Genomic DNA, 13,167 nt, shown 5'->3' with positions numbered 1-13,167 from the left:
ACCTGAGCCACTTGTGTGGGTTGTAGACTCCGTCTCATGCTACCACTAGAGTGAGAGCACCGCCAGCATTCAAAAGTGACCAAAACATCAGCCAGGAAGCATAGGAACTGAGAAGTGGTCTGTGGTCACCACCTGCAGAACCACTCCTTTATTGGGGACGTCTTGCTAATTGCCTATAATTTCCACCTTTTGTCTATTCCATTTGCACAACAGCATGTGAAATTTATTGTCAATCAGTGTTGCTTCCTGGGTGGACAGTTTGATTTCACAGAAGTGAGATTGACTTGGAGTTACATTGTGTTGTTTAAGTGTTCCCTTTATTTTTTTGAGCAGTGTATATATATATATATGTCTTATAACTATTAAGTTAATTATCTAAGATGTGCCAAATAAATTCTGTCCAGATGGTTTTTCCTAACTTGCTAACGTTAGCTAAGTGGCAAACTTTAGCTCGCAAGATCAAGCTTCTTGGTAACAGCAGCAGAGACAACCCCTCCTGGTCTAGTATTTATGTTTTGTACGTGCTGCAAACTGCGTTTTGACCTACTTGCATTACTTCATGAGATGGGTTGTCCGTCTTAGTAGTTACCTTGCATCCGCTAAGTGGATTCCTTATTACTTGTTAGCATTTTGTTAGCATTCGAGTAAGTGACCTTTTTGGGCCTATTTTTTGGGGTGAAATAAATATATATATATACATATAGCAGCTCTTGTGTGCACAACCGGTAATAGCGTAAATCCCTGGGTGTCACAGGCACAGTATAAAGATATGGAAATCTGGATACCACCCAACTCTATCTTCAACATAGCTCTTTACATGCCTGTTAACCTGAACGGGCCCTCCAATCTCACACACCAGACTTAGGCTGTGAAATAGAACCATGATGAGTGCAACCATGCACATCAATCATAAACAGCTATCAATAAATCATTACATTTAAATGGGTCTTAATGATGGAAGTTTTGCTGACTGGGCCTGTGTTTATGGCCCCATGATGGAACTGCACACACAAGACATTTACAATGCAGCGTGATGTCATAAAAGGTGGCCTGCCAATGGTTCAGAACACATTGACTGCATTGATGATAACACTTCTTCAATTACTGCCATGATGACTGCATGATACCAACTGGATGATGGAAACATAACATTATATTACCAATTTAGAAAAACCACGGGGAAGGCCCAGTGATGAAAAATGAAGTCATATCACCAACGTGTTGAAACAATCCAAGGCTTCAGATTGGAAAAACAACCTTCTGTTCTTGGAGGAAATTGAGAAAAACTAGTATTGAATTGATCCCATAGAGAATGTGCCGGTATGCTATATGATGTGCCGGTATGCTATATGATGTGCCGGTATGCTATATGATGTGCTATCTGCCATTTAAGAACGACACATACTTTCACATTCATGGTCCCAGAGTTTCAAGCAGTGATCCACTACGGTACTGACAGTCAGTGATCCACTACGGGGCTGACAGTCAGTGATCCACTACGGGGCTGACAGTCAGTGATCCACTACGGGACTGACAGTCAGTGATCCACTACGGGGCTGACAGTCAGTGATCCACTACGGGGCTGACATTCAGTGATCCACTACGGGGCTGACATTCAGTGATCCACTACGGAACTGACAGTCAGTGATCCACTACGGAACTGACAGTCAGTGATCCACTATGGTACTGACAGTCAGTGATCCACTATGGTACTGACAGTCAGTGATTCACTACGGAACTGACAGTCAGTGATCCACTACGGAACTGACAGTCAGTGATCCACTATGGTACTGACAGTCAGTGATTCACTACGGGGCTGACCGTCAGTGTTAGACAAAGTTAACAGCAGTCAGTGCATATGAAAGACAGACAAGATTAAAGGGAATATGCAACTGTTGCACTTACTTTGTGGTTTCTATGTCTGGCAGAGAGACACAGAGACAAATGTACCATTGAAGTAACAACGGCTATTTATACCAAATGTGGCAGGCAGACAAGGGTAAAGTCCTTGAAATTAGATTCTCCTCTGGTATTGTGTTGTATTGTACTGTGGATCTCTTATCAATGTCTTTAATTATTCATTAAGAGTGGTAACTGTGTTGCACAACAGGGACAGGGGTGGCAGGTGGCCTAGCGGTTAGAGTTGCACCAGTAATTGTAAGGTTCCCAGTTTCAATCCGCGAGCCCGACAAGGTGAAAAATCTGTCTTTTTGCCCTTGATCAAGGCAGTTAACACCACACAAAAACAGCTCCCGGGGAACGGGCGCCCAACGTCTCAGTTCCCCACACCTCTCCGATTCAGAGGGGTTGGGTTAAAAGCACAAGTTGCAGTTGGACCTTGTGTGCAATAGACGATAAAAATAAATGGAATCCTTTCATTTCATTCTTAACCCATAAGAGTCTAGGCTGAGGGGGGGTTCCACTAAGCTATATAGAATTATTCTAAGGTCACGCCAAGGATCATTTTGCTATTTGATCTTGAATTTTAAGACCCCTTGAAGTATCCCCAAAATAAACTCAGCAAAAGAAAAACATCCTCTCACTGTCAACTGTTTTTATTTTCAGCAAACTTAACATGTGTAAATATTTGTATGAACATAAGATTCAACAACTGAGACAAACTGAACAAGTCCCACAGACATGTGACTAACAGAAATGGAATAATGTGTCACTGAACAAAGGGGAGGTAAACATCAAAAGTAACAGTCAGTATCTGGTGTGGCCACCAGCTGCATTAACTACTGCAGTGCATCTCCTCCTCATGGACTTCACTACATTTGCCAGTGCTTGCTGTGAGATGTTACCCCACTTTTCCACCAAGGCACCTGCACGTTCCTGGACATTTCTGGAGGGAATGGCCCCAGCTCTCACCCTCCGATCCAACAGGTCCCAGACGTGCTCAATGGGATGGAGATCCGGGCTCTTCGCTGGCCATGGCAGAACACTGACATTCCTGTCTTGCAGGAAATCACGCACAGAACGAGCAGTATGGCTGGTGGCATTGTCATGCTGGAGGGTCATGTCAGGATGAGCCTGCAGGAAGGGTACCACATGGAGGAGGATGTCTTCTCTGTAACGTACAGCGTTGAGATTGCCTGCAATGACAACAAGCTCAGTCCGATGATGCTGTGACACACCGCCCCAGACCATGACGGACCCTCAACCTCCAAATCGATCCCACTCCAGAGTACAGGCCTCGGTGTAACGTTCATTCCTTCGACGATAAACGTGAATCCAACCATCACCCCTAATAAGACAAAACCGCGACTCGTCAGTGAAGACTTTTTGTCAGTCCTGGCTGGTCCAGCGACAGTGGGTTTGTGCCCATAGTTGACGTTGTTGCCGGTGATGTCTGGTGAGGACCTGCCTTACAACAGGCCTACAAGCCCTCAGTCCAGCCTCTCTCAGCCTATTGCAGACAGTCTGAGCACTGATGGAGGGATTGTGCGTTCCTGGTGTAACTCAGGCAGTTGTTGTTGCCATCCTGTACCTATCCCACAGGTGTGATGTTCGGATGTACCGACCGATCCTGTGCAGGTGTTAAAACACATGGTCTGTCAGTGCGAGGATGATCAGCTGTCCGTCCTGTCTCCCTGTAGCGCTGTCTTAGGCGTCTCAGAGTACGGACATTGCAATGTATTGCCCTGGCCACATCTGCAGTCATCATGCCTCCTTGCAGCATGCTTAAGGCACGTTCACGCAGATGAGCAGGGACCCTGGGCATCTTTCTTTTGGTGTTTTTCAGAGTCAGTATTAAGGCTTCTTTAGTGTCCTAAGTTTTCATAACTGTGACCTTAATTGCCTACCGTCTGTAAGCTGCTAGTGTCTTAACCGTTCCACAGGTGCATGTTCATGAATTGTTTATGGTTCACTGAACAAGCATGGGAAACAGTGTTTAAACCCTTTACAATGAAGATCTGTGAAGTTATTTGGATTTTTACGAATGATCTTTGAAAGACAGGGTCCTGAAAAAGGGCCGTTTATATAAAACATTATTTGATGAAAATGTGGATTTGGCCTTACTTGTTCTGAAGTGTCTGTCCTATGTCTGAGAGTTATAAGAAAGGAAACATTTGTTCTTTTTGGTACTAAACAGTCTCCATATTTACTGTACTTCCATTCATTGTTTCAACTGGTACCAGGGGACCTTGAGACGAGTCATGTGATGCCTGTGGGCGCCCTAGAGCAAAACTGAGTACAGTGTTTTCCTGAGAATCTCATCTTTCCATACAGGGGTCATAATAGTTTTTAGGCGGGCCTCCCAAGATGCACAAGGCACTGCATCGCAGTCGGAGTCACTACAAATCCGGGTTCGATCCCGGGCTGTGACGCAGCCGGCCGCGACCGGGAGACCCATGAGGAGGCGCACAATTGGCTCAGCATCGTCCGGGTTAGGGGAGGGTTTGGCCAACCGGGATGTCCTTGTCCCATCGTGCTCTCACGACTCCTGTGTTGGGCCGGGCGTAGTGCACGCTGACGCGGTCGCCAGTTGGACGGTGTTTCCTCTGACACATTGGCGCGGCTGGCTTCTGGGTTAAGTGAGCAGTGTGTCAAGAAGCAATGCGTCTTGGCAGGCCCTGATTCGGAGGATGCATGGCCCTCCCCCGAGTCCGTACGGGAGTTGCAGCGATGGGACAACACTGGAACTACCAATTGTGCAGAAAAAAGTGTAACAACAAAACAAAAAAATCTATAAATAATAATAGTGTGTAGGCCAAACCATTCGGACGCTACAGACGATTTTGTGAGAAGACAGATTTTCGGGATGTTTCATGGTCTGACAAACACCGCTCTAGCTCTGTCACCTTTCACCACAGATGGGATGTTTCATGGTCTGACAAACATCGCTCTAGCTCTGTCACCTTTCACCGCAGATGGGATGTCTCATGGTCTGACAAACACCGCTCTAGCTCCGTCACCTTTCACCGCAGATGGGATGTCTCATGGTCTGACAAACACCGCTCTAGCTCTGTCACCTTTCACCGCAGATGGGATGTCTCATGGTCTGACAAACACCGCTCTAGCTCTGTCACCTTTCACCGCAGATGGGATGTCTCATGGTCTGACAAACACCGCTCTAGCTCTGTCACCTTTCACCGCAGATGGGTTGTCTCATGGTCTGACAAACACCGCTCTAGCTCTGTCACCTTTCACCACAGATGGGATGTCTCATGGTCTGACAAACACCGCTCTAGCTCTGTCACCTTTCACCGCAGATGGGATGTCTCATGGTCTGACAAACACCGCTCTAGCTCTGTCACCTTTCACCGCAGATGGGATGTTTCATGGTCTGACAAACACCGCTCTAGCTCTGTCACCTTTCACCACAGATGGGATGTCTCATGGTCTGACAAACACCGCTCTAGCTCTGTCACCTTTCATCACAGATGGGATGTCTCATGGTCTGACAAACACCGCTCTAGCTCTGTCACCTTTCACCGCAGATGGGATGTCTCATGGTCTGACAAACACCGCTCTAGCTCTGTCACCTTTCACCGCAGATGGGTAGTCTCATGGTCTGACAAACACCGCTCTAGCTCTGTCACCTTTCACCGCAGATGCAGAAGTGCAACATAGGCAGATGCAGTGGATTGAGACGCATCCAAGGCCCCAAAAACATGATGATACAGATATCTCTAGCTTAGACTGACTGATTTTGATGGGGATTTTGTTATTATGATAATTAGATTTCCGCAGGGGCGTGGTCATAGACCTCAGGGGGTTTAAATATCTTAAGAGCAGCAGACCCATGAAACAGGTGCTGCTTCAAAACAGACCCATGAAACAGGTGCTGCTTCAGAACAGACCCATGAAACAGGTGCTGCTTCAGAACAGACCCATGAAACAAGTGCCGTGCTGCCTCAGAACAGACCAATGAAACAAGTGCCTTGCTGCCTCAAAACAGACCAATGAAACAAGTGCCGTGCTGCCTCAAAACAGTGTGTGAACACCGCAGACTCTGACAAAGTCACCCACACACATGTACCAATGCATGTGCATGCACGCACAAGTCTACAAACACACCATCCCTCCCTCCACAGCCAGACGTGTACCTGTAGAGTGCTGGGCTGTCAGTCTGTCGTTCCTCTGGTGACACCAGAGGGCCTCCTATGACAACACATCCAGACAATGTGTGTGTGTGTGTGTGTGTGTGTGTGTGTGTGTGTGTGTGTGTGTGTGTGTGTGTGTGTGTGTCTCAGGCCTCATGCATATGTATTGTTATGAATAATGAACGACTTCCACTGTGACAACATGAAAACCAGAAGAGCCCCATGCTGCTGGAGAGGATGGAGATGAGGATGGAGGAGAGGAGGATGGGGAGAGGATGGAGAGGAGGATGGGGGAAGAGGAGGATGGGAAGAGAAGAGAAGAGGAGGATGGGAAGAGAAGAGGAGGATGGGAAGAGAAGGATGGGAAGAGAAGAGGAGGGTGGGGGAGATGAGAGGAGGGTGGGGGAGAGGAGAGGAGGGTGGGGGAGAGGAGAGTGTGCCAGCGGTTGGTGGGAATGTTTTGGTGAAGGATCACAGAGAGAAATCAGACCAAAGAGAGGGAAAAACAAAAAGACAAAAAGAGAGGGAATCTGAGAGAAGCATCCTCTCCTCTCTCCTCCTACACAGTCAGGGCTGAGGATGGTAGGCTGGAGAGACCCGAGCTGATTTTCGGTCGTTGTCTCCTCCAATGGCACATCAGGATCATTCAGAGCGTGAACGGTAAAAACTATTAGCTTCTCGCTGCTCCGCGGCCGATGTATGGTCTGTCCTCTCCTCCCGTTACCACGGCGCTAGAACACTCGTATCGACAGGAGGGGCTCCAAACAGAAATGAGCGATAACGAGACTGTTGCTCACTTAAAGTGAGTGTGTGTGGACGTGTGTGTGTGTGTGTGTAATTCTCAGTACGTGGGGCACGTTTCCCTCCATGTGAAGCAGTTCCACCCAGCAGGCTCTTGAACTTGGAATATGAAACACTAAGCGTGCATCAGAATGCTGCACTTATTGCAGATAATACATTGAAAACTATAGGCCAGTGATTAAACAGCACCGCATTATGGAAAGGATATCAGCCATTTATAACAATAAATATTAAAACGTATTCAACTTTTATAGCGCTATTCATTACATAAAGACATCTCAAAGCACTATAAAGCAACAACAACAAATAACATTAAATTCAAAAACAACAACATCATTAATCATCATGAGTTGATTGACGGTCAAGAGACTGAAGGTTGACGACGTTCATGGCTTGAGTGAGGTCAGCGTGGTAAGGATGTGGTCAAAGGGAGAGGCGGGAGCAGCAGGTTGTCGTCACGGTGTCTCCCCATCTTCGTAGGACTAATGACGTTAGAGTTCCGTACAAGTAGCTCACCAACTACACAGCTTCTTATGGTGACGAGAAGACAGTTCAACTGAGGTCCTTTAGTTACACAAACAGCAGAAATGATCAACAGGTTATATGATTTCTTTTAACTTACTGGTTAATCCGTACTACGGGTGGACGAATACACAAACTGAATTATTGATTTAAAGGCCGAAGCTTTCCATTGGATCTGATAGTTAGATCGTCTATAAAAGAGATAAGAAAGAACCACACAGTGCAGGGGAGAGAAACAGACGGCAAGGCAGGCTATGTGAAGATACGACAGAGGTACACAGTGCAGGGGAGAGAAACAGACGGCAAGGCAGTCTATGTGAAGATACGACAGAGGTACACAGTGCAGGGGAGAGAAACAGACGGCAAGGCAGTCTATGTGAAGATACGACAGAGGTACAGGTTGAGAGAGGTGTTCCTCCATCCATTGTTTCACTCCTTTTCCAAGTATCCCCCCTATCCTCCACTCCTCGAGGCCAAACCAGCCCTCCACTCCATTAGGCTCTGGGGTCAATGTATGGAAATGTATGACAGTATCCATCCATCACATCAGTGGCAGGGGTGAGTCTCCACTCTACTATCCCCCATCTGGAGTGTGTGAAGACGGGCTAAGATAACACCTTAGCCCCAGGCTTCGGCCCTCTGCACATTAATCAAGTGTAAACAGCCTGGCTGGTGGTACATTATCTGATAGTTAGACCCCCTCACTGCTATATCAACCACCCGGCCTGTATGGCTGTGGCAGGCTCCATATGAGGATAACAAACACACAACAATATGAGGATATTTCCCGGCCTTACTATACAATAGAGTAGACAGAGTCATAAAATCCCTATAGAAAGTCCAATTACGTTTGGAATCCTGATATCTCCACATCGTAAAAAACCCAACAGGAAGCCCCTGCATAGAGCCGACCGGCAGAGAGAGAAATACTGCCACTTGTTATCTGTGCCCATTTATGGCGATTTAAAAGGAACCCAGGAGAGGAGGCATTGTTCAGGGGTGCACTCTATGTGCTCTGCCCCTCTGCCCCTCTGCCATATGGCACAGTGCCGGGAGACCTCCGGGGGGAGCCGTAGCGCCAAACCCTAATGCCAAAGACAAGTGATTTATCACCTGGCCACCAGGGCTAATCCACCGGGCTCTCTGGTTCTCCTTGTGGGCCTCACACAACAATAGAGAGAGGAGGCTTTATTGTCCAGGTTTTTATCTACTGTACATACATTGAGAACACACACACAGCCCTGTATTAATCATTAGATAGCTATTCCCCCATTCTAACGTGGCTTAATTATGGAGAGTGCAAACATACACATCAGTGCAGTTCGGATATATAATGTTTCCCTGTGTACACACATGATACAGATGATAAGGATGGTAGTCAGAAGGAGATGCAGAAGGAAAGATAGGCAATTAAAGGGCGTTAATGCGCAAGACAGTGAGGGATAGAAAGAGTGAGAGAGAAACAGAGCGGGAGAGAAACAGAGCAGGAGAGAGAAACAGAGCAGGAGAGAAAAAGAGAGCGAGAGAAACAGAGCAGGAGAGAGAAAGAGCGAGAGAAACAGAGCAGGAGAGAGAAACAGAGCAGGAGAGAGAAAGAGAGAGAGAAACAGAGCGAGAGAGAGAAACAGAGCATGAGAGCGAGAGAGAGAAACAGAGCGGGAGAGCGAGAGAGAAACAGAGCGGGAGCGAGAGAGAGAAACAGAGCAGGAGAGCGAGAGAGAAACAGAGCGGGAGAGAGAAACAGAGCAGGAGAGCGAGAGAGAAACAGAGCGGGAGAGAGAAACAGAGCAGGAGAGCGAGAGAGAGAAACAGAGCGGGAGAGCGAGAGAGAAACAGAGCGGGAGAGAGAGAGAGAAACAGAGCGAGAGAGAGAAACAGAGCAGGAGAGAGAGAGAGAGAACAACAGAGCGGGAGAGAGAGAGAGAGAGAGAGAAACAGAGCGGGAGAGAGAGAGAGAGAGAGAGAGAGAGAGAGAGAGAGTCATGCTCAACATGAGCTCCTGATATATTTGATTTTTTTGGTTTTTAGAATGAGATAAACACTCTAATCGAAGAAGAATTCCAGACAAGAAGTGATGAACAACAACTCTATACATTCAGAATAGAAAAAAAAGTAACTTTGCGCCTCAAGTTAAGAAGTTTTGAGTCTAGCTAGCTAGCTACACAACAAAGACCCAGCCAGCAGACTAACAAGCTAGCCATAAGAAACGAGCTAGAACAAACCTAGCAAGGTCAGTTAATACAACTACATCAAACGACCAAACTGACGCGAACAGCAGACGAACAAATCGGTTGCCATGGCAACGGGGCAGCAGAACAGCGCAGCAGTAGCGGTAGTAGCAGAGCGCACAGACACCATGTCCCCACTCCCCCTCAGCGCAGAATCCATTCTCTACCCAAAAAAGGTAAAAAATGACACAATGAGGAAAGCTTTCAAACAGAAACTACTAGAGAAGAGGCCAGAAACCCTTTTTGCAGACCTCTACAAAAACGGTGACGTGAGTAATCTCATCTTCCTCACTGACCAGCCAAATGCATGGCGCTCAGCAGTCTGCTCTCACTACCCATGCATAAAGAAAGAGGGAATCTGTAATGGGTGGAAGCTGAAAATCAAAGAGACAGACGACCCTGACAGCACCATGATAACAATCAACCTCTACAAGACTGGGACTGTCATGGTGCAAGGTAACATCAGGCTGTTTGAAACAGACTTTCAGACCATTAAGGAGAGAGCGGAGAGAGAGAAGGACACCACCAGTGACATGCCCTCCCACAAGACAAACTCCACCAGCACCACCCTCACCCCTACCCTCCCCACCCAAAAAGGCACATCCAGCACCTCTCTTCCCACCATAGTGGAGGACACGCCCCAGGAGGAGAGCGACCCCCTCAGTGCAGAGCAGGCTCAGGCCCTCCTCACCACCATGGCTGCCATGAGGGATGAGTTCACCAAACTGGAGGGGGAGGTGGTCCTGCTCAGGGAGAGCGTGAGCAAACAGCAACCAGACAACCACACCTTAGAGGAGCTCCTAACCAAGGTGAGGACAGAGCAGGACAGCAGCCTTGCAACACAGCTGAAAGAGGTTCAGCAAGAGAGAGACGGACTCAAGAGAGAGCTGGCTGATCTAACAAAGGAGGTGAGAGAGCTCCAAAAAGACAGGCAGAGCAGCAATAAGGAGCTGACCACACTAAGAGAGGAGCTGCAGGAGAGAAAGAGAGCAGAGGACAGGCTGCAGGAGCAGATAGATCACCACCCTATGACCTGCCCTCACACAGCAGAGGAGCCCAGCTCAACCAGCCAGACTTCCCCAGCCCTGGCTGCTGCACCCCTCCTCCCCAACCCACAGAACAGCCTCCCACTGACAGTGGCACCCACACAGACCAGCCACACCCCAGCTCCAACACCCACCAGCCCCCCCTCTGCCCCCCCCAGTCCAGAAGAAACACTGGCTGACATCGTCCTGTTAATGGACTCAAATGGGAAGTATGTTCAGGAGAAGAAACTTTTCCCTAGACACAAAACGAGAAAGGTGTGGTGCCCAACAACGCAAAGTGCCATGGAGCTGCTTGATAAGAACCATCTCGGGTCGCCAAGCCACATAATCATACATACCGGAAGCAACGACCTGCGTGCTCAGCAGGAGAGGGTGGCGACTTCACTACGGGGAGTGATTGAGAAGGCCTCCGCAATCTTCCCCAACTCAAGAATCATAGTGTCAACCCTTCTACAGAGGAGGGACTTCCACCCTGCCACAATCCAAAGAATAAACGCCAGCCTCTCCCGGGACTGTGCCCTGCGACCCAATGTACACCTGGCCCACCATCCCACCCTCGATCTGGACTGTCTCTATGACCATGTTCACCTGTACAGGGAGACAGTCCCCATCCTTGCCAAGACTCTCAAGGACGTCGCTCTAAACCGCAGCCCGACCTCTCCACCCAGGAACAGCGGAGCAATCTCCACCCCGCCGAGATCACCGAGACAACATCCCGGACCAGCACCCTGGACCCCCCAGCCACGACCACAGCACCACCAACCTCAATGCCCACCACAGCCAGCGCAGCACAGACCACCCCAGCCCAGCTTCAGAGCCACCCAGATGAGGCCTACCACCCCCCTCCTCCCCACCGCAGACCCACACCTGGAGGAGCCACAGCCCAGCAGGCAGAGCTACGCACAGGCTGTGAGAGGAGCAACTGGCCCAGCCCCCACCAACCAAATGAGTGACATTAAACAAATGCTGAGTCTACTATGCTCACATGTGATGGGCCGAGGGTCATGGTAAGATGAGCACAAGAACTCCACCATTCTCACACTACATCCACCCAAGTGGCATGACACAAATTCTATCTTAAATGATAAACAAATCACATTTGCAAAATAAGAGTTTACTTTAATTGAAAAATCCTATTTTAATGGTTCTTCTTGGATTGTGAGTGTTTGTCTCATTTTGAAAGGTAAGGAAAAGAGAAAAAAAAAGTTATGAAGTCTTTTTACGTTGCATGTTGGAATATACAAGGATTGAAGTCCTCTGCTTTTGGGCTAAAGAGCAGAAACCCAGACTTCCTGAAAGAAATTGATGATGTTGATATTGTAGTACTACAGGAAACATGGTGCAGAGGTGAGGTTTCCACTGGCTGTCCACTAGGTTATAGGGAGATAATCATACCATCCACTAAATTAAAAGGAATCAAACAGGGCAGAGACTCAGGGGGAATGCTAATATGGTATAAATCTGAACTAATTAATTCAATCGAATTGATCAAAACAGGAGAATTCTTTATCTGGTTAAAAATCAACAAGGAGGCTATCTTGACAGATAAAAACGTCTTCCTCTGTGCCACATACATTCCCCCCTCAGAGCCATTCTAGAGGGAGAGATTAGTCACTTTCAGGCCCAAGGCAACGTACTGGTCTGTGGAGACCTGAATGCTAGAATAGCAGAAGAACAAGACACTATTAACAGTCATGGGGATAAACACCTACCAGGAAGCAATAACCTTTCCCTCCCCACATACCCCCACAGAAACAACTATGACAAAGTGAAAAACAAAAATGGATTACAGCTCCTGAGGCTCTGTCGAACACTGGGTCTGTACATAGTCAATGGCAGGCTGAGAGGAGACTCTTTTGGTAGGTACACATACAGCTCATCCCTTGGCAGCAGCACTGTAGACTACTTCCTCACCGACCTAAACCCAGAATCTCTCAGAGCCTTCACAGTCAGCCCACTAACACCTCTCTCAGACCACAGTAAAATCACAGTGTATCTGAGAAGAGCAGAACCCAACCATGAAGCATCATGGCCCAATAAACTACATGGTACTAAACAAGCCTATAGATGGAGTGCAAACAGTACAGACATCTACCAAAAAGCAATTAGTAGCCAAAAAATACAATCTCTCCTGGACAACTTTTTAGCCTTAACATTCTCCTTCAGCAATGAAGGTGTACATTTGGCCGTTAGGAACATAAACTTTATATTTGACAAATTAGCCTCCTTGGCTAATCTAAAGAAGCATAAGAGCAAACCAAAAATAACAGATAATGAAAAATGGTTTGATAATGATTGCAAAAATCTAAGAAAGTCATTGAGAAATATATCTAATCAAAAACACAGAGAACCAGACAACAAAAATATACGCCTTCAATATGGGGAAACACTGAAGCAATACAAACGCACCCTAAGAACAAAAAAGGAACAGCACATTAGAAATCAGCTGGATGGAATTGAGGAATCCATAGAATCAAACCACTTCTGGGAGAATTGGAATAAATTAAACAAACCTCATCA

General features: G+C 47.4%; 1 protein-coding gene across 1 annotated transcript in view; it reads right to left on the bottom strand.

Annotated features, from left to right (window-relative positions):
- Window positions 1-7,049: 7,049 nt before the first annotated feature.
- LOC139584310 (E3 ubiquitin-protein ligase PDZRN3-B-like) overlaps window positions 7,050-13,167 on the bottom strand; it is a 29,498-nt gene continuing 23,380 nt past the window's right edge. Inside the window, exon 3 of the mRNA XM_071416005.1 lies at window positions 7,050-7,415. Coding sequence (XP_071272106.1) covers window positions 7,404-7,415 — 12 coding nt within the window. The 3' untranslated portion in view covers window positions 7,050-7,403. The remainder of the gene's footprint in view (window positions 7,416-13,167) is intronic.

The sequence above is a fragment of the Salvelinus alpinus genome, chromosome 9, assembly GCF_045679555.1.
Source record: "Salvelinus alpinus chromosome 9, SLU_Salpinus.1, whole genome shotgun sequence".
Taxonomy (NCBI): Eukaryota; Metazoa; Chordata; class Actinopteri; order Salmoniformes; family Salmonidae; genus Salvelinus; species Salvelinus alpinus.
The sequence above is the reverse complement of the archived record's forward strand: the minus strand, read 5'-3'. Positions and strand labels throughout refer to the sequence as shown.